The 22,992-nt window shown below is 44.3% G+C and overlaps 1 protein-coding gene across 1 annotated transcript; it reads right to left on the bottom strand.

Annotated features, from left to right (window-relative positions):
- On the bottom strand, positions 1-22,498 carry Arglu1 (arginine and glutamate rich 1). Its single transcript, XM_028872314.1, has 4 exons — positions 21,935-22,498; positions 15,731-15,956; positions 13,368-13,451; positions 1-817 (listed from the first exon to the last, which is right to left on the bottom strand). The coding sequence occupies exons 1-4, from the start codon at positions 22,273-22,275 to the stop codon at positions 653-655; spliced, it is 816 nt and encodes a 271-aa protein (XP_028728147.1). The 5' UTR covers positions 22,276-22,498; the 3' UTR covers positions 1-652.
- Positions 22,499-22,992: the final 494 nt, after the last annotated feature.

Here is a 22,992-nt window from a genome sequence, read left to right on the forward strand (position 1 = left end):
TGAATTTAAGACTTTACTTTATTCAGCAAAATCATTTATTTACAGTGGGGAATGCTGGTTTGATTTCGTCAATAAAGAAACAAAAGTCCAACAGAGACAATACTGCACTGCAGGTGCTTCTGTAGCAGGCGACCACCTGTTATCCTTACCTGTTCTCGGGAACACCAAGGGCCGCAGTGCCACAAGGACACTGCTGTGACAACACACCACACACAGGCCAGCAAACCCTGGGAATTTTGTAATGCAATCACCAACTTTTTCTTTTTTTATAAATGTATAAAAAAACAAAAAGTCAGCAGAACCAGCATTATGACGTAGTAAACAGTGGTCAGTGAACACCTTACCAGACCAGCTAGTCACCAAGTGACCTGCTCTTAGCAGACCACCAAACAGTACAGAATCCCAAAGGTGAAAAATACACCACTTCTAGAAGACAGCAATGATCTGATAAGGATTCGATGTCATGGAGGAAAAGGAAGGGGGAAAATAAAGGGATTGCAGAGCATAGCCCCTATTAGAACAAGCTAACTTTCCAGATTTTCCAAATTAAAAAAAAAAAAAGAAAAAAACAAACAAAAACAAAAAACCACTTCAACATGAAGCTACAATACAAAGTTTTTCATTTTTCTTTGTAAAAAGTTCAGTTTGCCATTCAATCCTGGGTCTTTAATGAGAAGGACAGCTTTGGCCTGGACTTCCCCTTGCCCAGGATAATTTTTTGTTCTTCTTTTTGTTGACGCTGTCGCTCTTGTTCTAGTTTCATCCTTTCCTCATGAATCTTTCTTTGTTCTTCAACAATTCTCAACTGTTCTTCAGCCTGAAAGTCAAGTAAGAATGAGATCCGTCATTATCCACTGCTCTCAGGATCTTTGGCTACCAAGTAATAATCTACAAAACATACAGATATCAGGAGAGGAAAAAATAATTGGGAAAAGGACTCTATTTATAATTATCCCTACATATTTTCTCTATTTCAAGTTTATGAAAAAAATGAATTTTATGGACTTCAGTTATCTACAGCAAAGACACAGACTTAGTCCCAGAGTATCTCCTCTACCCAATTACTATATTTATAACTAGACATACACAAGCCTTGCAGTTAAACATTCCCACTGTGCCTCTATACTGTATACTCAATAAGTAACCCAGAATTTACCCGGGTGTAGTGGCGCACGTCTGTGATCCCAGTACTCAGGAGGCAAAGGCAGGTGGACCTCTGAGTTCAAGGTGAGCCTGGTCTACAGAGTGAGTACCAGGATAACCAGGGATACAGAGAAACCCTGTCTCAGATAATTAAAAATGAATTTTTCTAAGACCCAATTTCTTGGAGAGAAAAAAAGTAGCAAATGTTTTGACCTAACTGATTATAAAATGCTATCTAAATTCACATCAGCTACAGTGTGAAGGCCTGAGGTGCCTTTAACACCTTCAATCTTAAGCAACTAACTTCCTCTCCAGAAGAGACAGCCCTTGGTACCACGAAAAGTAAAGCTATTCTCACAACTCCTTCACCAGGACTTTCCTCCTAACTCCCCAAAGGCCACTTTCACCACCTCAATTCTCACGGGTCATCTTTGCCCTTCTCCTAAAGGACATCAGTCATCAATTAGCTGATGACTCTGGACATGAGAATGGGAATAGCACCCAGAGGGTAGAAGACAGGACAATGCATGACAGCAGAGAACCATCCGCCCTCAACCTCCAGTGTCAGGAGTAAGAGAGGCTGCTTTAACCCTTCCATGTCTCCCATGTGTGCTCCGACTTTGTCCTAAGAGTTGCCCTCCATTCAACGTTACATTTGAAGTCACTGTTTCTGCCTTATTTTAGTTAAACCTTTTTAAGATGGTAATCAACAATAAATCCAGTGATACCCCAGTTTTTTGAATACAACTTTGTTTCCTCCTGTCTCTAACATCCTCTTCCACATATTCACAAACAGTTAACACTCTACCCATCATCCTGTCTCTGGTCTCCTTTCATTGTTTTTTAAAATAAAATGCAATGTGGCTAGGCTGGAGGCCTTTGGCAAAGAAGAGAAAGGTAATGGACTATTATTAATGTTACAGGACACAAAATGTGAAATTATGTCATGTGGGTGTCAAATGGACAGAAACTCTCGGGACAGGAAGGCAGATAGGTGGTGGCACAGACAGAGCCCTGCAAGCCCGGCTCCAAGAGGAAAGTGGAAGGAACTGAGTAGCACCCTGGCAGTGGGCCAGGTAAACTCCAGAGCACTGATGGCCACCCATTCTCTGTCTTCTTTCTAAGCAACCTCTGCAGCAGCCTGGTAAAAATGCACTAATGAGATCCAACAGCACCCCAAATCTACAGGTTTTAGATGTAAATTATTCTCCCCTTTCTGAAAATAAGTACATCCTTTCTAAGGGCCAAGTTCTTTTGTTCCGTTTTCTAATCTTAAAAATCATGTATTATTTATTTAGTGAATGGAGGAACACCACAGCATGATTGTAGAAGCCGGAAGACAACTTAAAGGAGTCAGTTTTTTCTTTCCATCATGTCGGTTCTGGAGATGGAAAAACTCAGGTCAGCAGTCTTGAGGCAAGCACCTTTACCCACTGAGCCATCTTCTGGCCATTTTTTTTTTCCTTCTATTTACTCGAGAGTCTCATACCATAGCAAAGCCTGACCTCAAATTCAGGTAATCTGCTGGGAGCACTCCTAAGCTCTGTCCCGCCCTATTCTCCCCCTGAAACAGTCCATCAGCTGCTCACAACCACGCTGTCTGGTCTTTTATTCTCTCTTCAGCTTTTGGAATATTTTCAAGTCTGCTGTCACCACACCTGGTAAAGGTTACACACTTCATGTGCACCTAAACTGGTCGACTGTTTCCCACTGTACACTGTACTAAGACACCTTTGCCTTCAAATTTCCATTATTTCTACGGAAAAAGAAAATTCCAGCTGAACTTCCAAAATGACTGTGCCCTGCAAGCAGTGAGACTGTCACTAAAATCCTACCTACACAAGAAATTCATTCAAACTGCCATCTCCTCTAGCTTTACTAATGATCACCACACAGAAAGAATGATGTGCCCGGGGCTGGTGAGAGGCTCCACGGATTAAAACCCCTTGATAAGGACTGCAATTCAGATCATCTGAAGCCACACATAAATGCCAAGCAGGTGTGGAGGCAATCGCTGCTGCAAGCTGCCTAGCTTGAATAGGTGAAAATTGGTGAGCTCCTGGTTCACTGAGTGAAGTCAAGAGATTGAGAGGACATCCCATGTTAACTTGACCTTTACATGTGTACAAGCCTGTGTACACTCGTGCATACACACACACATACACACACACACACACACACACACACACACACACACACACACACACACACACACACATCACCTTTAAAACCATAAGCCAGCCATGTGGCAGTAGCACACGCCTTTAATCCCAGCATTAGTGAGGCAGAGGCAGGTGGATCCTTAAGTTTGAGGCCAGCCTGGTCTACCAAAATGAGTCTCTCAGGGCAGCCAGGGCTACAAAGAGAAACCCTATCTCAAAAACAAACAAAAAAACCAAACAGACAAAAAACACTTTATGCCAACTACCTACATCAAATCACGGAGCTGGGGTGCCAGCACTAGATACTGAACCAAAGTGCACGCACACTTGGGAAACCTTATCCTACCCCTAACTTGACCCCAGTAAACCACTGGGATCTTCTGAGTGAGAGTCAAAAGGACAGCCTCCCATACATGAAAAGTCATTAAAGTCAGATATAATTTTTCAATACCATTAATGTCTGACTCAGATACTTACTGAAGAGCAGCTTAATTCATCAAAACTACCTTTATAATAAATTTACTCAACAATTTCAGTTTCTGGAATTTCCTTTATAAATACAACTGTAAACATGCAAAATGTATAATTACTGTATGTACAAGCCAGGTAAGCCATGATCCTCTCCTCAACTGCTTCTTCACCTTGCTTTTGGAACTGCCTCTCACTGTGCCTGGGCTAGCCAACAGACCCAAGGACACTCCTTACCCCACCTACCCTGGCTGGGATTACAAGCTTGTGCTACAGAACACACGTGCTTCAGATGACATTCAGGTCTTCACACTTACATAGCAAGCTCTTGTTTGACTAAGCCATCTTCCTGGACTCCCAGAGTCATAGTTCTACAGGGCTATTTACTGTAACAGTTTGGAAAAGGAAGTGATGAAGGCTAAAGAGTCTATAAAGATCTGTAAAACAATACAGGTGGCTGGAGAGGTGGCTTAGTTTAGAGCAGTGGCTACTTTTCAGAGGACCCAGGTTCAATTCCCAGCACCTGCATGGTGACTCACAACCACCTATAAGTCTTCTGTTCTCCTTGAGCACTCAACCTATGTGGTGCAGACGTGCATTAAATACTCTCACACAACAACAACAAGCAGCTGAGGAGGAGGCTCTGGGACAATGTGCTTGCTGGGCAAACACAGGGTCGGAGCTCAGATCACCAACATGCCTCTAAAAAGCTGGCTTCAGTGACTGGCCCACATCTGGCGGGCGCCGTGAAGAGGAGCCAAAAGATCTCTGAAGCTCACTGGGCAGTCACAGACTATCTGAAATAGTTAGCACCAGATTTACCAAGTGACCTTGTCTCAAAATGATAGGAAAGAATTACCTACACCCAGTGTCTACACCTCTGGCTTCCATGTGTGCTCCACTCCCCCCCCCCCAAAAAAAAAAACAATATCCAGAGAAAGAAAAAAAAGGGCCAGTACATTCTGAAGCAGAACTCTTCAATATATATTGAGTGGAAAGGCAAACTAGCAAATAGTAAGCAGAGGGTCTTACTTCTGTGTGATCAGGGGAGAACAGAAATACAACATATTTATATATGCTTGAACATGCAACTCAAGAACTCTGGAAAAACAAAACCATAACCAAATTGTCTCCTTTGAAGGTGGAGGATGGGAAGCAGACAAATGAGGTAAGACAGGAAATTAGCTCTGCTTAATAACCAAACAAAACAAGACTTTAAATCCAGGAGCAAAAGTCTGCGTCAAATGCTGTACTGAGCTCAAGTCTCAGCTGCAGCTCACCCACAGTATATATATATATAAGCCGCACTTAGGACCTGCTGCACTACAAGGGCTGCCCTGTCTCTGCTCTAACCTAGTAACGGGATTAACCTCTAGTGCCAGAAGCAGACAGTGACAAGCTTTCACTTTTCAGTGAATCAGCACATAAGCCAAACAGGCAAAGGCCCTACCCATGCATCCATATCTGTTCTTTATGCTAGTGCAGCTCGCTTCACACTTCTTCACAAGTGGAATCCTCAAACACAAACTTCAGTGACCTCTCACTTTTAATACCCAGGCTCCCCAGTGATGAAGTCGTTTGTCATCTAGTGTATCTGAACCTGGTGCCATGCCAATCCCTTACTTACTAGGTACTTTCCTAAGCCCTGACGTCCCTCCCCAGTTGAGGCCACTTGTCCCCTCCTTTTCTTGTGCCCCATGTAATGAGAACTGGAGTATCTGCACGGGGAAGAGAAAAGCACCACGGTCACCTTATCCATAAGGGTTATTGTGTGGACACCTGAGAGGCCAACAAGATTAGTGTCTACTGCAGTGAGGTCATTAAGACCACTGCTTCTGGCCATTATTATGTCTAGAACTCAGCATCTCATGCCTAGAGTGGCTGGTGAAAAGGAATCAGAAAACCACAAGGTCTTTCTCAGTGTAGGGCCTGGCTGCTCCATCTAGTTTACCAGAGCCCACTGCAACATAATTAGCATTCTCCTTCTTGTCTGAAAGCTAACAATCGAGAGGAAGAAAACACTTTACGGCAGCAACTGAAAGGACAGGGGAAATGGAGAACAGCAACGACAGATGCCACGCCACTGCTCAGATGTGGACTCCACTTTAAGCCCTCTAAGGCACAAAGCTTTGACTGGCTCTGCCACCACCTGTAATTCTAATGACTTAATTTATTTTCCTTCCTGGAAGGTATATACTAATGCAGACCTTATTTTTGACAAGGAGGAAATGTCTTAAAAGTAATTAGTGCCATGCACAGTAGGGCACACCTAGCACTTATGAGGTAGACAAGAGAATCATGAATGCAAGGTCATCCTCAGCTACTAGACCCTGCCTCAAAAACATACAAACTAAAGATGTTTTAAATTCAATGTGTTGGTCAAACTTTATTATACTTTTCTCTTGTGTTCATGTACAAAACTTAAAGGAAAAAAAAGACAAAGCAAAAAGCACAGGTGAGTATTGGGTGACAGATACTTGTAATCCCAGTATTTAGGAAGCTGAGGTAAAACTACAGAATTGCAAGCTCAAAGCCAGCCTGCATACAGGGTAAGAAGACACAAGCATCCCAGTTATGCTAACTTTATCTTCCTGAGGAAAACATGTACCAAATCTATCAGAGTAACACTTATTATCACCTAAAGAGAATTTTATGTCCATTGCTTTTACTACCTTTTCTTCTCAATTTTAATTATTTATAAACTCCTAAATCATTTTCAAACTTCAATTTTAGGTACTTGAGGATATTTTGAGGGTTAGGTGTGGGATTTAAGGAACACTGTCTCACAGCTTCAGGGTTTCCTTTTGATTTTATGTTCTAAAATTTCAAATTAAGGGCTGGAGAAATGGCTCAGCAGTTAAGAGCACTTGCTTGTTACTCTTGTAGAGGACCAGGTTTGATTCCCAGCACCCACATGGTGGTTCTCAACCCTTTATAAATGTAAGTCAGTTCTGGGGAGGGAATCTAAAAACCCTCTTCTGACTCCAGACACCAAGCACACATGTACACACAGACACATGCATACAAAAGATGAACAAATCTAAATAAAGATTAAAAGATACAATTTCACATTTAAAAAGAAAAAAACTCTACTACACACACACACACACACACACACACTCACATGAATGAGCCTTTTTATCTTCTATGCCCCAAATTCTTTCTCTTGGAGGGACATTTTTGTGAGTATTGTTCATTCATTTCCCTCTGAATGGCTGCAGTTTCCTTCAGTGCCTAGAGCCCCCAGGCACTGGTTCCCTGGTGCAATCCTACTTCTTGCTCCCTCTGTGCCCCCTCAGCAAGCTCATCAACCCTCCCAAGCGTCTAACTGCTACTTTTGGACATAAGCCCATCTTCTCATGCTTTGTTTCTGCTCAAGCCACTCTCTGCAATGTCAGCATCGAGCAATAGACAAACATCTGCTTTTTACACCGTTTCCCCAAATACAGTAACCTAAGGTCACAAATCCGTGTTTTCTTCCCTAACATACAAGGAACAACCAACCCCTCCCTCACAGGAATCCCATCCCTCGTGCTGATTTCCTAGTCACTTCACATTCAATTACTTACACATCTGGTGTCACCTCCTGAGATGTGTATTACAGCACTATTACCTATTCTAAGTACTGGAACATTTTAACCTATATATACTCACTCCTTAAAAGGTGCCCTGGGTTCTTTCCAACTGTAATTTCATGTGCCTACTATAAAGAAAATTTTTGAAAGGGGAAAAAAAAACCTATCGCAGACTGTATGTTTAAAGAAGTATACTGTGAAGGCAGGTCTTCAGTCAGCACCACCTGGGCAAAATCAAGACTGCTGGAAAGTCTAGAGCCTTTGGCAAGAGAGAGACTGTTCCACTCCAGAGCTGCCAGGGCTGGCTTGTGGACACAACACTGACTTTAAGGCCAGTATCATCAAATCTCTGCTCATCTTCCTTTTCAGTCCAGGCCTCCCTCAGACTATGAATGTCTTAGTCCCTTCCTGCAGGACAATGAAGACTGGGTACACGTAGAAAAGGATTTTACTTCTCAATTCAAGATGCTGGTCATCTAGTGAGTGGCCCCAACTACATAATAGCAAAGGATACACTGCACAGCATGGTAGCATTTACTATGAGAGAATAAGATGGACTCAACCTCAAGCCTTTCACAAGTGGTACAAAGCGGGAGCCCTCAAGGCGTTAAGTACTTCTTAAGAGTTTCTACCTGTCAAGACCAGAGCCAATCTGAACAGTGCTTCACTGAAAAGAGGCATTCAAACAATAGTCTCCAACGTAAATCACCATACTGGGACCCTCGCCACCATCACCTTTTCTAGACAATCTTCATTCCTGAGCAATGCTGAGACAGCCAGGGACCTGTGTGTTACATGCAAAAAGCTGTCTAGATGCCACACCTTCATTTTAGATCAAGTTCTCCTGTGTCTTTGCAAAATGCAATAGTTTTATGTCTATGAATGTTTGGTTAGCACGAATTTATGTGCGCTGTAAGTATTTGGTACCCAGAGCTCAGAGAGGGATCTCCTAGGATTGCAGTGACGGGGAACTGGAAGCTGCCCGGAACTGAACCTAGATCTCTGCAAATGCAAGGGCTCTTAACCACCAAGCCAACTCTTCCAGGCCCTTCTGTGATTATCTTCTGCAATCTAAATAACCAAGTATGCTAGCTCCTTTTAAATTGATTTTATTCTTCAGCCTCTTTGCTGTTTCATTACAGAGACTGAGAAGTCCTACACTTGATTTAGAATCCCTGAGTCCTACCTTTCACACAGATGCAGGGCAGAACTTGGTTAGCTATGAATCATCTTCCCTACACATTCAAATGGCATGTTTTAATGTGCTTCTGAATGCTAAAGAAGCACCTGAAAATAATCCACATTCCTGCAGTTTTAATTATGTATTTAACAATGTATTTTCTATCACGTGCCTCAACATCTTCCACTTTCTGCCCAATTCCAAACCCATGATCACAAAGGAAGCTCAAAGCAAAACTTTATTCTGGAGCCTAAGTCTGAACTCAGCGCAGCAGCAGGGCTCGGCTCCCTTGAATACTGCTGGCTTCAGGTGCCTCTGTGGAGTGCATCTTCTGACCACAATCAATCTTTCCTTTGAGACAAGGTCTCTCTAATACCCAGTTCTGGCTGTCCTGGAATGTGCTATGTACACCAGGCCAGCCTCCACCCGTGCTAGGATTAAAGATGTACACCCCCATGCCTGGGGAAACAAACATTTTGAAATCTCATTCTGCTCTGTTCTTACTTGAGCTTCTCTGATTTATGTTATGAAGTTAAGAAAAATCTCCCCCTATCTTACTCTTAAAAGGACACATGTGATGACACACAAGAGATAAATGAGATTAAAGTCTCCTTCTCAAGACAACTCAATCATACCTGCAAAAGAGCACTCCTCACTTTTTTCACCATATAAGCAACATCCAAAAATTCTAGGAACTGGGGGCAAGGGGAGTGAACTGCCCAGTCTACTACACAAGTGTACTAAAAACAACAAGACCCCACAGCTTCCTCAGCACTCTCTTCAGAACTATCTCTTCACTGCAAACTGTCCACTAATTTGTACTTAAGTATGCATCTTTTAACTTTCACACAGGGCATTTTTAAGCTGTCAGCGATAAAACTCACACGTAAGTGGCGACCTATTTCAGTATTAGACGTGTCTGTTAACTTGCACTTTGCACCGACTTCACACCTTCAACACCCACCTACTCAAAACCCATCCTCCTCCTAGTAATGACTCCTGGTTCCAGTGATCTAGAGATGGTTCAGGTGAATCTCTACACTGCATGGACACTAGGCAGGACATAGATGGAGGCTGTGCTTTTTACTGGTAACTAGTCAGAACACATCCCTCCGCAGCAGTATCTAAACTCTACTGGTGGCAACATGCCTGTAACACTACATCTGGGAGGTAGAGTAGAAGGGTTACCAGGAGTACTAAGGAAGCCTGGACTACAAAGCCCAGACCCAACTCAAAATGACCAAAATTGAAACACAAAATTCTGCTTCCTTGTCATGATTCATATACTTCTGCACAATACCTAACATTTTCAAAGGCACAGCATACAAAACCTGGAGAAAACACCCTCAAAAATTAAGTGCTTCTTTAAAAAAAGTAAATGGGCTGGGCTCAGTGTGGTAAGTAAGGTACTGGCTGGCAGCATTAGGAATGCAGTCCAGATCTCTAGCATCCATGTAAAAGTGGGTCCTGTTGGAATGCATGCACCTGCAACTTGTGAACTCAGAGTGAGGGTGGAGACAGGTGGATCCCAAGAGTTTTGGCCAGTCAGTCTGCTGAAATGCTAAGCTCCGGGTTCAGTGAAACCACATCTCAAAAAAAAAAAAAAAAAAAGAAAGAAAAAGAAAAAGAAAAAAAGAGTTAAAGTGACTGAGGGAAAACACTGACAGCAACTTGGGGCTCCCCCATGTGTGTGCACACATAGGCCAGCACATGTGCATACACATCACAAACACAACAAAGAGAAACTAAAATTCTGCATTAGTAATTCTTCAACTATTTTAAGGCACTTGGTTGTCAATTCAAGTTTAAAAACTAGGAGTGTATCTTCTCAATGAAGCCAGGCCACATGTGGCTTATGTGATTTTACAATCAAATATGTATGTGTTAGCTGTTTGATCATACAGAGAAACTTATCTTGACACATCATTTGGATCAGATATGAGCAAGAGCCATGCACAGAGTCGACAGTGACCTTCACACACTCTGACCAAATCTAGCGTATTCCTTTCAGTCCCCATGCAGCTCTTTATCAGCTGTTATCCTCGCAAGTGAGTTAACCAAAGGACAACTTCAGTGCACTTTCTCTGCTAGCTTTCTTTACATGGCCACAAAAACGGAACGCATCATCCCTTACAAACCACGTATAAACTGAAGAAAGGTGTAAAGTTATACTTGGAAATACTAACTGAAGATCACTATTTTTAACATACTGACTATAAGGTGAGTAAATGTCCATCTCTAATGGACAACAGTCTTTATCTGGCTATTTTGTTCATCATGTCTCCTGTTCAGAAGTTCTTGGTTTGCAAAAAACTCCCCTGGCTGGACAGCTGTCACTCTTAAGTGACTGTAGAGAAAGTACTCCATGCAGATGGAGCTTCACGTGAGTCGACTGCATAAAATACATCTGCAAAAGCAGAATGTAAGGCACGGGGTCCATGCAGACAGTTAAGCAGTTTCTGAACTCGCTGCTCCCGTCTGACTCCGCAGGACCCCACGGGAGTGCTTTCATCACACTGTCTTTCTCAACACAGGGACTTCCTGAAGAATGGAAAACTAACTGGAACTGGACCTCAAAGGGAGGGAAAAATAATTTCTACAGATGTTAGGACCCATTCTCCATTATATTACAGTAGCTATTTATCATGCCATATGTCGATAATTCCGTATGGCTCGGGGCTCTTATCCAGAAGTTGGTATTTATCAACTTTCTGTTGTTATTCTTTGAGAACTGTAAGGAGCAGGCACACCATGTCCTCAGGGCATCTCCTCTCCTGGCCTGTCTTTGCTCTCGAACACATCCTTCTTGCCATACACCAGGTTGGCTCACCACTATTATTTCCCCAGGGCCCCAGAGGCTTCATTCCACATGCACTCCGTTCCCTAACTCACCTCAAGGCCTTGGCCATTTCATTTCTTCATACTCTCATGTGCCTTCTATCTGAGGCCTAATTCAAAGAGCCATCTCTTAGAAGGCCTTTGTTCCCACTCATTCACAATTAGGTCAATTATACCCCTAACATCCACACCACTTCAACATTCCTGTATTATTAACGTTTTTTGGAATCATCCACATCCCTACAATAAATACTTTAAATTATTTACAAGAATATAATTCTTTATCTACTTTACACATGACTTTTGTCAACACAGATTTTGGTGCATGGTTACCTTTGGCCATTCCTCAAGTAGAATGTTTCCTATTTCTTGTTTTCTACAGCTTATAAACAAACATATTCATTACAATATCCAGCACATACAACTGCTGGTCCAGCCAGGCAAGCACCACAGCACCTGGGCAAACTGTGGTGTCTACAATCTACTATCGCTTCTCTTTCCCTTGTACTAGTCCTTAATTTGACTGAAGAGCAGCAATAAACCAAAGAGCAAGGGACAGGAACAACATCATCAAAAGAGCCATCGTCTGCATATACAATTAATCTTCTGGCTCCCTCATAAAGGACATTCCACTTTCCACCAACAACATTTTCTTCAACACCAGCCATTTCTTAAAATCCCAACTTTACTGCAGTGACCACAAATGGGAAACACATATCCAGGCTTTTTTAAAAAAAAAAACAAAGCACTAGAGGGCTTACAAAAAACTGACTTCATTTTCTTATAATTCGTGTAATAGCATTTTACAAAGTAGAGGTGTGAGGAAACAGGATAAAAAACAAAAGCTGGCCATTAACCACTGCTTGAGAAATGTTCCTCTATATTGTGATCACCATCTTTCCGCCTCCCACCCCCACAAAAAGAGAAAACTGTATTCTTCCTATGGGTAAACTAGTAACTGATATGGGTGGAGCCACACCTACGTGAGGAGTATCTAGGCACCCACAAGTCAAACCTGACGCAGTCACCCATCCATCCGATCCTTTTACCGTGTCCTCATAGACCTAGTTCACAATCATACTCTCTTCTGAAATGTTTGTCTATCACAAACTGTATTTACCTTTCCAAGTTCAGTCCTCCGAACCTGAATTAGATTGTCTTTCTTCTCCCTGCAGTGGGACACACACTTAACCCACCCATGCTCTAAGACCAACTACCTTTGCGTTCTTCTGAGTAGTCAGTTTTTAAGGAGGAACTAAGTGACACAACTTGCTCTTCGCCCTAAACAGCAAGTCTTAGCAGCAAATACTTTTCTTGGTCTTGATACTGCTACTGCAATCACATCAGACTGTCTTAGAATCTCTCCCGGTTATGTCTACACGCATGGGTTACTGTCTTGGGGTTTTGAACTACTCATAGTCATAGTCTCTCCTTATATTGGCTGGTTATATTTTTAATTGACCGATACCTTTTCAGCTCTATGATATAATTAGTTTAGTCTCCGTACTTCTATTTAGATTATGAGTTAGAAATAAGAGATAAAATGTGTGAGTTGCCATGGAGTACACCTGCAATTCCAGCATAGAGAAAGTAGAGGCAGGAGGATCAGGAATTCAAGGCCAGCCTAGGTTATAGATCTATGGTGCTAGTGGGGGAGGGATCGGGAGACTGCTCAAATGTAGAGTCTTCCTTCTGTCTAGGAACGGGGTGCTGCTGTGTCAACTATCTGAAAAAGTTGGGTGTGCTGCCTTTTCCCTGGTGTTGTTTCCAGGCCTAAGAAATGTGAGTACGGTCAAGACTAAAGACACAGCACACAGGACAAAGTATACCTCCCCTAGGAAATGTTTTAAACCACTGAAAATTTTATAATTCTACCACTTTTACCTCAACCTCAAGGTCCTTGAAGGAGCCTTGAGAATCTCCTCAAAGTCCAATTACTCAGCACAAATCCACACAATCTGGAAGACCCTGCATGATGCCTCCCAAATACACAGCACTCACCAGTTTGGCCTGTGCTTCTGCGATTTTCCGGTTATTTTCTTCTAATATCCGCTCCAGCTCCTCACGCTTTGCTCGCTCTTCCTCCTAAAGGGGAGGACATGTTACGACGTTAGGAAAATAAAGTGTTTAGCTCTACCAGCAAATATTTACTAATCTTCCTCTCAACTCTGTTGGATCTGACTTACAGGGCAGCTGTACAGCTACCTTTCTGTCTGACAAATGATAAACTGTGCAGCCACTAAAAAATTGGTTTCTAACACTAGATTTAAATCATCCCTCCCAGTCCAAAACAGCAACCGACTAAACCCTCCCTAATAGTCTCCTGGCAATTATTACTAATACTTTAATATCACACAAATCAACAAGGACAACTACAAAACTGGATAGTATTTACCAAATTAAATATATATATAAAATATAAATAAAGTGAATATTTGTCTCACCAATTACGGATACCTACGTATTCTTTACCTATACTCCTTTAATCAGCATTAAAAGTTGAGTATTTACTGTCTTGTCCAGTGTCCTGCAGAGTGTGCTCCTCGGCTGCCATACGCGCCAGCTTCCTCTTTAAAATGATTTGTACTGTTAGCTTGGCAATACCTGCATCAGCAGCTCAACCATTTATAAAGAAACAACATACAAGGAAGGCTGAGCTGAGGAATGCAGATGTTTATGGTAAGAAGGAACAAAAAATGTAATTCATCATTCCTAAGGCAAACAATTAATAAGAAAAATACATTTACTGTTAGTGAAAAATACAAATGGTAATCCATACTAAGGACTGCTTCCATGGGGCATGGACTTAACATCAGATGTTGACAATCACTAAAGGCAGCTTATATTGTCATCTACAATCTGCACTGAAATTCAGGAATCCGGGGGATGCACAGTCAGGAAATAAAGTTCTGTCATTTTTTTCTTGGAGAATTTAATGAAGTTTATAATGCAAACTATATGAAGATTGCTTGATGGGTTTGGGCAGTGTTCAGATCACAGCACACATACTCAAATGATTTTAGTATTTGGAAAGACTGTCAGAGGATTGTGTCCGTGTTAAAAAAAAAATGTTAATATGAAACAAAAAGCAAATGAAGAGAAAAAAATCTTGCTATGATTAATAACTCGCTACAAGATAGCACAATTACTCCAAAATATCTCCATTATTAAAGGCACTGATATAAATAAAAATACCATACACTGAATTTTAGTCTGTGAACCAACTACCAACAGATGGCCTATGTCGTTAGGACAGGACAAGGGGAGTGCACTGTACAAGCAAAGCTCACTAGAAAGCAGACTTAACACAACGTCAACTTGTCCACAGTAACGCCAGGATGAGGAATGACAGCAAGTCATGATTGAAGCCGAATAGTTAGAAATTTATGTTCAAGAAAATGTAACTACAGATTTCCTGTGTCACACAATGGGATTCATTTGTTCATTATCAAACTGTGGATGGACACTCAGTGCTGTGCAGCAGTTTGCCTTGAGTGTTTCTGTGACTTTGGCCACACTTTACGATCCTGGAGTAATCAGTGCAAACAAGCCATAAAGCTTCAGTAGCAAATTACTGTCTCACAGAAAGACATTTTCAACTTCTGCTCCAGCTGCTGATAAAACAAATCATGTGTTTAGCTTGACTCCAGACAAGGACAACCTGTTCCTTCATAACTCTCTAGAGAAAAAAAGGAGTTGTTAGTAGGTACTTTAAAAAAAAAAGATAAAGAAAAATAAGGATGAACAATCTGGACATTTTTCTCCTTAAAAGATTCCTTGAAACACATTACGAAAATGGAGGGCCTTATAATCAAAATGCTAGAATTAGTCCACTGTGTTGAAAGGATTTAGGGAGGGGATGAGGGAGAACAGAAGGAAAAGAAGAAGAGCGAGAAAACCTATGTATCAAAAGCAGGTGCTGCCACTCAAGTCAGGCCCTGCTCTTTTATCTGACTGAAGGCAAAGCCTCTCACAGTCTAGGTAACAGAGAGAGGTAACAGGAGAGAAGATGCAACCGCGGGTGGATTTTAGCCTTTCCCTCTTCCACTCCCTGGCTTCCCCCTACCCTCCCAAAAAAGAATGTAGTCCTGCAGCCATGGCAAAAGTTTCAAACACTTCTCAAATACGTAAGCCAGTTCCGTTAGATCAAAAAAAAAAATATCCTTGAATAAGTTTTAAGAAAGTAACTTTTAAGTACCAGTCAGCACTTCTGGCTAAAACAATTATCTTTCGCAGCCACGTATGTTTGGATGAGAAAGGACTAGGCAGTCGCATTCCATCCCGTTCTGGACTGAGCAGGAGGCACACCCACACTGAAAGTTTTGCCATGGACTGTCTCTACTTTCCAAACGACCGAGCGTTACCTCTCTGGCTTTTTGTGCTGCAAGCTCAGCTTGTCTCTGTCGCTCGAGTTCTTCGAGCAACTGCTTTTCCATGATGCGCTTGGCCTCTTCCACCCTGCGGAGGACTTCTCGCTCAATCTCATCCTTCCTTTTCTCCAATTCTTCTTCGACCCTCTTTGCTACCAACTCTTCCACTCTTCGTGCTGTTTCTTCCTCAATGAGTTTTTCTTCTATTTCCTGCTGCCGACTAGCAAATAAAAGCAGAAAAGACAACATTTTAACCTAAGAACTAAAATTAATTTTAAGCCTACTTAGTGAGTATGATTCCTTATATCCGTTAATAATTTTATAGCGTATTCTCACTTCACATTCAGCAAAGAACAGCAGTCAGGATAATAATACAGAAATTCAAATGAATATGAAATAAATCTTAAGGGGGGCACATGCACTCTCAACACACACAGCTGGTGTGTAACAAGAACCTAACTCACTAGGTTTCTTTAGGAACTGTCAATATGAACAGGAGTCTACCTCTGTCATCCAGTTGGTGAGCACTTAGTCACGCGGCCCAAGGCCGAGGTGCACAAGTGCATTCACCTCCTCCCCCTCAAGTAAAGAACAGACAACGGCACTGGTGGCTTTACTCTGGGTTCTGAACTTATCCTGTTGTGCCTTTTCCTTCTTTTATTTTTTTAATAATTTATTTCTATTTTATGTGCATTGGTGTTTTGTCTGCATGTATGTCTGTGCAAAGGTGTGCCAGATCTTGGAGTTACAGACAGTTGTGAGCAGTCATGTGGGTACTGGGAATTGAACCTGGGTCCACTGGAGGACAGCCAGTGCCCTTAACTGCTGAGCCATCTCTCCAGCTCCCCCTTTCCCTCCGTTAAAACTATATTGTATTATCAAGGCTGAACGAAGCACATTACTGTTCTCATTTTAATCTCATTGACACAATTAGCTTGTTGACTGGAAACAAAATTTTGTCTAAGAACATTTATCAAAGTGCTACCACAGAGGGCTGGAGATGGCTCAGAAGTTAAGAGCATTGACTACTCTTCCAGAGGTCCTGAGTTCAATTCCCAGTACCTGCATGGTGGCTCACAACCATCTGTAATGAGATCTGGTGCCCTCTTCTTTATACATAATAAATAAATCTTTTTTTAAAAAAAGTGCTACTACCACAAAAACCTTGCACATTTTACAGCAATGACAGTCACTGGTCTCATACATCTATTTTCAAGTTGGCAGGAGGGAAAACCTAAAATGTTATTTGGTTAAATGTTAAATGACAGTATTTTGGATAGACTACACTGGTCTTTAAATATTGGTACTAGAAACTATCGATGTACATTTCACTCATATTACGTTTCTACCTAGCAGCAGGACAAGCATTATTTTCTGCAGAATGAATAAATTCAAAGGTTCTTAATGATGTATTTAAATCCAAAGAGGCCAATTTATTAATACTTCCTCCCAAACTATCAAATTAACAAAACTTGCAACTTTTATCTTTAGAATCTATTTGACATGCACATGTATGAGATGGTCAATCAACTGATTTGCTTAGTCAAGACCTTCTAGTTTGGTGTGACCTTTAAGCACTCTAAGACATTTCAACTCAATTCCCACCCAAGGGCTTTCAGCTCAATCCTTTGCTTCTGTTTCTACACCTATCCTTGACCTCTTTCTACCAAAACGGCAAAAGACAGGACAGTGAATTTGGTTTTTCTCAAGGTTCTAGCTATTTCCAATGCTGTGAGGACTTGTCTGCATCTTTAATACTTCCTTCCCAACTACAATGTTCCAACAGTATATGAGAGCTTAAGACTCAACACATCCCTTTCTTTCCAAATTCCCATCAAATAAAGAGTAGGCCTTTGTCAACAGCCACTTAGTAAGACACAGCAGATACCTCCAAAGTGATGAACTACCTACCATGAACATGACAACACTGAACAGATAGCTCCAGTCAATGGCAATTATATACAGAATGGTTTTCTATCCACCCAAAGGGAAATTTTCAGCTTTTTTTTTTTTTTTTTTTTTTTTTTTAGAAAAAATCAGATACAACAACACCCAAGAAACTCAGCATTTACATCTTCAAAAACTTAACTCTTAATTATCAGTGTCAGGCGGAACAGAGTATTAAGTACAAAAGAGATAATGAGACTTCCTGTGAGTAGAAAGGGAGGGAAATAAGTAAAGACCCTAGGAAAGCTCATCAGTCAGCAGCAGAGCTCTCACCTGAGGTATCTGGTAAAGTGAAAGAGACTCAGTATTCAGAATGGACTTTTGGGTCAGGCAGTCGAGCCAAAAAATATGGCAACAGCAGTGTCACCCACAGACTCAGACAAGTGAGGGGAAATGAGCCAAACCAATGCAGCTTTCTACTTATACAGGCAAAGAGAAACCAGCCTCCACTGTCCGCTCTGGCAGTCTGCACCCCAGTGGAAGATGACGGGAGTAAGCTGCTGAATTAAGGACCAAGTCTGTCTAACTGCAGCTCAGGGTTTACAGTCCAAAGTCCCAGGCACAGCGGAGGCAGAGACCCCGCCTGCCCCGTGCCATCTCCTCTGTTCCTGGAGAAGCAGCAGGGCAGCCCAGAGGCCTCCAACAGCCTTATTTATGCGTCCTAAGTGAGGGGCAGGAGGGTCTGGGCACATGGCTGTACTATTACAAGCCTTACAGGAACATCATTTTGGTTGTTATTCTCAATACCATTAAAAAGGTATCTTCAGGATCCAGGGACAATTTTTTAATCTGTTTCTACAATCTGTGACAAAAACCTTAAGGCCTAACCATATCATCTTGTCCCCTTTCCACATACAATTCAGAAAACCAACAGGCACATAGACAACTGATTTAAGAACCAGTACATCTTCCCTGATGGACAAAGTTAACAGGAAACCAGTAACAACACCATGGCCAACCCTTCCATTAAAAACAGTATCTCGCTTGTCTCATTTTCTCTGCTGAGCCCACGTAACTGGTTAAACAAACCAGGGAGGGCACAGTACTGGGCAGTGAGGACACAGCTTGCTATACAAAGCTGATGCCATATTTTAAAACATCCATCCTTAAAACAAGGGACTCACTTCTTGTAACTTCTAGGAATTGCTTAGTAATTACTAGTCAACACTAATTACTCTATACCTAATCAAGTGCTAAACACTGGGCCACAATGAAGGCTACAGTGAAGGAATGACCCTTTGACAGACCCTGAGGCTAAAGGCCTTAAACCTCCTGCTACTCTGCAGTTTCTCCAGGACAAAGGTGAGGCTAGGGGGGGACAGAACCAGTGCCACAGTGAGGCAGAGAGCACACTCTCAGCAACTGCAGGTCTGCACTCGCTCCACCACTGTCTTAAAGCTCCAGGGATACACAGCTCTGCAGAGCAAATTCAGTCATGAAGCTCTTTACCCTCAATATGAGCTCTATTTATTTTTCTACGAATCACTTATATGAATTCCAATTCATATTGGATACTCTTAGGCTCCTGATTTGTAATGCAGGTAACAATGAGATATAAACTCTCAGATGCCACTGCCTGGAGGAAGTTACTAGGCCAATGATAGGACTTGCTACAGGTTGTTCCAGCTACCTGTTTTTTTTTTTTTCAGCAGTTAATACAACTTAAAAGAATACCTAAGGAGTGTTAATATTGGTACAATTCAGGGATGAGGAATCACATGACATGGCTGGGACCCAAGCACAAGGAGATCTGACTCAATTTGGAGTCATGTAAATTAGCTCTTTAAAAATGTGAATAAATGTAAAGGCCTACCTTATCATCATTTTTGAATTACTATAATGAATTAAAATAATTACCAGATTCCTTTCTAAGTTATTCAGCAGGCTGTGCCTGGAAGCATGTTAAGTTATACTCAGTAACATTTACTGACACACTCTATGGCCAAACACTATGTACTTGATAGCATCTCCAATCTTCACAATAAAATGGACCTCCATTTCACATGCATAGATGACTTAAGGCCTCAGATTTTTAAAGAGTAAAGCAATGGGTCTCAATTATCAGAGACTTAACTGGCTAAACCCAACAGAGATTCCTGCTTCACCATGTCTGCACTCACCTAACCCTAGACTGTGAAAACACACTACACACCCATGTACTTTAGTAGCATCTTGTTCCCACCCTGGGCTTTTACTGCAAATACACATTCCCTGGGGTTTTGTTCAAGCCCTGGAACCAACTGCTCTTTTCTCTTTACACAGTCCCCAGGGCATTCTTTCCATTCCCCAGGTTTTAGAGGCACAGTGAAGCCCTACCACCAACCTTAGTGAGCTGAGCTGAGTTATACACAGCCAGACCTAGGAGTGCCACGTTGTAGTGATGGTACTACAGACACAACAGCCAACGCCGCCTTTCCTATGGCCTACTCAGTTGTGTGCACCCGGACACGGCTGCTATCAGTTCCTCTCCCACGCCCTCTCCTGACCTATCTACTGCTTAGTGTCCATCCTACAAAGCATCCTTTTCAACAATAAGTGGTCTTTCAAAGGGTGCCATTGCACTTCCCTTCTCAGAACTTCCTGATCCTAAATGAACTAAATCATATGCATACAGGAGCCCATCTACAATCCCCAGCCTGTCACCTCTCTAGTCACTCCTAGAGCCAACACCACCGTGAATTTACTTTAAGACTCCTTTCCATTCTGTTCTCTCAGGGATTCAGGAAGACAGCTTACTCCTTTGGTCCACATACACCCTATATGGAGCCTGACTGCCTTACCATCTCCTACCCTCCACCACTCCTGGTGATACACTACTATATGATTACCTATCATGTGTCTGAGATCTCAGAAGGAGCCAATCCATCATCTTTCTATCAGCAGCACCTACCACAGCTCCTGGCACGTATTAAAGGCTCAATAAACAAGCTAACAGGCACATGTAAACAGACCAACTACTTCCCTCACTCCAAGGCTCAGCACCTATGTTCGGTGTACTCTCTGCAAGACGTTAGAACACACTAGAGGACTGTCTAATATACACAGAATTTAATATAAGGTGGCTGCCAGCCCTGTCCCTTTTCAAATGCCAATGGCATTTTGCCTGCTCTCAACCCATCATTTCACCCTGTGTTGCCCACGTGGAGAGCACTAATGATTTTAATTAGCATATCAAGCTTCCTTTGCTTTCACATGGAGAGTTACCTCAATTGTCCCGGGCAACTTTCCTATGTCCTACCTACATCTTCAAGGCTACCTGCTGGTTCCACACCCTAACAGGATTCCACGTGGCCAAGGCCTACTGAGAAACAAGCTGAGAGCCCAAGGCAGTTCCACCTACAGCATTACCTCCCGAGGACCGCTTCTGGAAAACTCTGCCTAACTAACACGAACTCAAACGCAGAAAACAGAAACCCCGACAGAAGCCCGCATACAAAAACTACCTGAAGCTCCTGCTTCCTAACACATGCCTCCAGTCTTCACGAAGAACTCTGAAAAGACGGCTGGCTAAACTCGGAGCACACGCGCGTATGCTCAGCACTATTGTTCCACGTGGTTGGGGGGTGGGCACACCTTTTAAAAAGTACACACGACGGGCAGAACGTTCACCCTGGCTGGATGACCCACACCTGCCTTTTTTTTACATCGAAAGACGCCTGCCTCCAAAACCACATGACCCCGGCCCGATTTCAAGTCAGGGTCCCCCGACGGTAACCGACTCCACGCTGCGTGAAGATTCGGCCCGGAGAACGCTGAGCCTGGAAGAGCCCAACATCGAGGCGGGGGAAGAAGAGCAGGCTCAAGCACGCTGAACTCAGAGGGGCTGGGGCCAGGACAAAACAAAAAGAGGAGAGGAGAGGGGACCGCGGCGACCGGGGTGTTGGCGGGAAGGTCGGTGCGTCCGTCCGTCTTCCTACGACTCGGTCACGGAGGCGGAGGACCGAACCCACACACTCACACACACACACACACACACACTCAGGTGCCCTCCGCTCCAACGCCTCGGGGCCCCGGCGATGCGCGGCCCCGCCAACCCTCCCGCCTCGCGCCCTCCGCTCCGACTTCCGGGCCGGCGCTCCCGCCCCGCGGGCTTCTCTTCCCGCCCCGCTTCCCCGCGACACCGCTTCTCCCGCCCCCCCCACGCGCGCGCGTCCCCGCGCCGCCGGCCGACCGCGCGCGCGCGCGCCGAGCCGAGCTCCCCCCCGCCCCGGTTCCCTCCTCCCCCCCTGCCCCCTCTCCCCGCGCGCTCACATTTTTCGCTGCCGCTCGAACTCCGCCTTCTTCTCCTCCTCCTCCCGCTTCTGCTTCTCGTCCAGGCTGCTGCGCTTGCTCACCGTGCGCCCGAAGATGTCGATGCGGTCGGGCGGGGACGAGGCGCGCTCCCGCTCGCGCCGGGACGCCGCCGCGTTGGTGGAGCGCGAGCGCGAGCGCGACTCCCGCCGCCGGTTCCGTTTGCTCTCCCGGGACTTGGAGCGCTTCCGCACCCGCTCCTTGTCGCGCGAGCGCGAGCGCGAGCGGCTGCGCTTCTTGTTGTGCTTGGAGCTCTTGGCGTGCTTGGAGCGGGACGAGCTCCGGCTCCGCGACCGGCCCATCCTCGCGCCGCGCGGCGCCCGCCGCCGGTCACCCGCCGCCCGCCGCAGGCCGCCCGCCGCCGCCGGGAAGCTCGGGCCTCCCCGCCCACGGATCCCCCCGCCGCCTCGCCCCTGAGCGCACCCGCCGCGCACACGGCCGCCCGCCGCCGGAAAGGCCTAGCAGGCCCGGCCCCGGAGTCCCTAAGATGGCAGCTGCGGCAAGCACCGGCCGCCCTCCCCACAATGCCCTGCGCCGAGCGTGCCTGCGTGAGCCCCGCCCCCCGCGGCGACGTCGCCGAGGCGGGCCTGCGAGGGCTGCCGAGCCCGCTCGGCTCCTTCCGCCACTGCGCGGTCAGCAAGAGGAGCCTGGAGTTCCGGGGACACCCTCAGGTTTTTTTTTTTCCTCGACGACCACCACCTCAGCAAGACTCGCAACAAAAATGAAGAGTGGGCGGTGGCGGCGCACGCCTTTTATCCCCGGACGGTGGTGTGCACGCCTTTTATCCCCGGACGGTGGTGTGCACGCCTTTTATCCCCGATGGTGGTGTGCACGCCTTTTATCCCGGACGGTGGTGATGCACGCCTTATATCCCCGATGGTGGTGTGCGCGCCTTATATCCCGGACAGTGGTGTGCACGCCTTTAATCCCAGGCGGCAGTGGTGGTGCACGCCTTATATCCCGGCACTCGGGAGGCAGAGGCAGGTGGATCTCTGTGAGTTCAAGGCCAGCCTGGTCTA

This window comes from Peromyscus leucopus, chromosome 16_21 (assembly GCF_004664715.2).
Source record: "Peromyscus leucopus breed LL Stock chromosome 16_21, UCI_PerLeu_2.1, whole genome shotgun sequence".
Classification (NCBI taxonomy): domain Eukaryota; kingdom Metazoa; phylum Chordata; class Mammalia; order Rodentia; family Cricetidae; genus Peromyscus; species Peromyscus leucopus.

What these genes read in the sequence shown, in the direction of transcription:
- Arglu1 (XM_028872314.1), bottom strand. Translation starts at nt 22,275, where the DNA reads ATGGGCCGGTCGCGGAGCCGGAGCTCGTCCCGCTCCAAGCACGCCAAG. An exon ending in TTCGAGCGGCAGCGAAAAAT is followed by an intron (nt 15,957 to 21,934) that starts GTGAGCGCGCGG and finishes TTTATTTGCTAG; the next exon opens with TCGGCAGCAGGAAATAGAAG. An exon ending in CAGCACAAAAAGCCAGAGAG is followed by an intron (nt 13,452 to 15,730) that starts GTAACGCTCGGT and finishes CCTCCCCTTTAG; the next exon opens with GAGGAAGAGCGAGCAAAGCG.